Genomic DNA, 2,500 nt, shown 5'->3' with positions numbered 1-2,500 from the left:
CTGGGGCATCACGCCAGATGACGTCAGAGACGAGTCTCCGCCCCCCTCCCCTCTCTTCCCTTCCCCTGCGCAGGCTGCTACTAGTTGTTGAGACAAAACGAGCTGACTTGGTACTTGTAGACTTGGAGTCATAGGTATGTGTGTGTGTGTGTGTGTTTGTGTATATGCATCTGTGTGTGTGTGTGTGTGTGTTTGTTTGTTTGTTTGTTTGTTTGCCTGCCTGACTGTCTGTCACCATGGTCTTAGACCATGTGTTGGACTAATGATCAATTGTTGTTTCTTTCTCGAATGAGAATTCATGGGTTGTGTTGTCCGTATTGTGTGTGTTTGTGCGTATATTTGTGTATGTGGATCTACGTGTAACGCATGTTTGTGTACATATGTTTGTGTGTATTTGTAGATGTGCATCTACGTGTAACGCATGTTTGTGTACATATGTGTGTGTGTGTATTTGTGGATGTGCATTTGAGTAAAACATGTTTATATGCATATATAGGTGTGTGTGTGTGTGTGTGTGTGTGTGTGTATGTGTGTGTGTGTGTATTTGTCTATGTACATCCACTTGTAACGCATGTTTGTGTACACGTGTGTGTGTGTCTGTGTGTGATTCACCATGGTCTTGGATCACGTGTTGGACTCGTGATCGACAGCTATTTCCCTCCCTCAAAAAAGAAAAAAGAAAGAAAAAATCCAATTTTCTACATCACATGTTCCCAACCGATCTAACAGAACAGACCTCCAGAAAGTAAATAATTAAAGAAATCACCAAAAAAGATTTTTATTTGATAGGTGCTACTGTTAATGACGAGCAAAAGTAAACGATGCATAGAAACTAAGAAATAGGGACACATGGACAGCGTGAGAGAACATCGAAGTAAACAAACGAGGCTCGCCAGAGGAGGAGGAGTAGGAGGAGGAAGAGGAAGGACGAGGAAGAGGAAGATGAGGTGGAGGAAGAGAAGGAGAAAGGAAAGGAGGAGGAGAAAGAGGAGGAGGAAAGGGAGGACGAAGAGGAGGAGAAAGAAGAGGAAGAGGAGGTGGAGGAAAAGAAGAAGGAAGAAGATGAGGAGGAGGAAAAGGAGGATAAGGAGGAGGGAGAGTAGGAGTACTACTTTGGATCCCCGACAGAAGAATCTGGGAGGGAGGGAGGGAGACCCGAGGACAACAACTCACTTCAGGTCCGTCGGTGAGGACGGAGGGCTGGCGACTGTCGCCTTCGTCGTCCTCGGCGTCGTCGTCGTCGTCGTCGGCCTTGCCCTCGCCCCGGCTGCACTTGATCATCTTGCGCCGCATCTTCCGCTTGCTCTTCTCCTTCTCCTCCTTTTTCTTCTCCTTGTAGCGCCGGCATTCCATCCGCGCCAGAGCTCGCTTAGCTTGCTGGGCCAGCGTGTTCTGTCCCAGGAAAGAAAGGGTGGTAGGAGCAATAGTCAATGTGAAACTTTGGCCCTTAAGGAAGACGGAAAAATTATACTGAAATAATATTTTTGTAAGAATATAGGTCAAAGATGGAAAAACACCGCCTATCTATCTATCTATGATATCTATCGAACTATCTACATATCTGAGTTAAATATATATTGTATTCATAATAGAACTAAAATATCCGTACTATGGGAGTGCAGTACCCGAAAAAAATCAGTCACAAATACGGATCATTATGATATAATGGTTTATTTTTCAAGCCTGTACACTCTCTCTCTCTCTCTCTCTCTCTCTCTCTCTCTCTCTCTCTCTCTCTCTCTCTCTCTCTCTCTCTCTCTCTCTCTCTCTCTCTCTCTCACACACACACACACACACACACACACACACATTGATATAAACTGTATTAATTCTTTCGCTCTTCTGACAGCTTGTAGACGCTGGGAAGATTAAGTATTAATTATAAAACTTATAAATTTAATCAATTTGTTGATATTGGGCAGGACGCCGTGATGAAAGGGCAAGTACTTCCAGTAGTGACGACTTTATTAAATTTATCTGTTATTTATTTATTTACTTATTTATCTTTATTTATTTGTTTGTTTATTTTTTTTATCTATCCATTTATTCACTTATCAATTTTTATATTGGGTATATTCGAATCGCTATCGTGATAGAGTGGTTGTTTGCTTTTGCTGTGGGAGGGAGTCGCGTGGCGAAATGACGTCACCTTGCTACCTACCTACCGACCTGCTAGTTTAACACAGAACGCAAGAGAGAGAACAGGATTAGTTATTTTGTGTGTGTGTGTGTGTGTGTGTGTGTGTGTGTGCAGATCACCAAATGACTCGGATCACACGGAAAGTATTTTTCTTTTGTGTTGCTTCTGCTCAGTAACGAAGAAAATCAGAAAATGTAAATATATATATATATATATATATATATATATATATATGTATATGTGTATAATGTGTGTGTGTGTATGTATATGTATATATGTATGTATATGCATGTACAGTATATATAATATATATATGTATATATATATATTATATATATATATATATATATATTGTCCATA

The 2,500-nt window shown here is 40.9% G+C and overlaps 1 protein-coding gene across 1 annotated transcript in view; it reads right to left on the bottom strand.

Moving 5' to 3' along the window:
- The window catches only part of LOC143036429 (uncharacterized), a 308,153-nt gene that overhangs the window by 14,391 nt on the left and 291,262 nt on the right, over window positions 1–2,500 (bottom strand). Inside the window, exon 5 of the mRNA XM_076203780.1 lies at window positions 1,174–1,392. Within this exon, the coding sequence (XP_076059895.1) occupies window positions 1,174–1,392 (219 nt within the window). The remainder of the gene's footprint in view (window positions 1–1,173; window positions 1,393–2,500) is intronic.

Source organism: Oratosquilla oratoria, chromosome 20, assembly GCF_046742065.1.
Source record: "Oratosquilla oratoria isolate Oo_2021 chromosome 20, ASM4674206v1, whole genome shotgun sequence".
NCBI classification, from domain to species: Eukaryota; Metazoa; Arthropoda; class Malacostraca; order Stomatopoda; family Squillidae; genus Oratosquilla; species Oratosquilla oratoria.
Note: the sequence above shows the minus strand (reverse complement) of the source record. Positions and strands in the feature narration are given on the sequence as shown.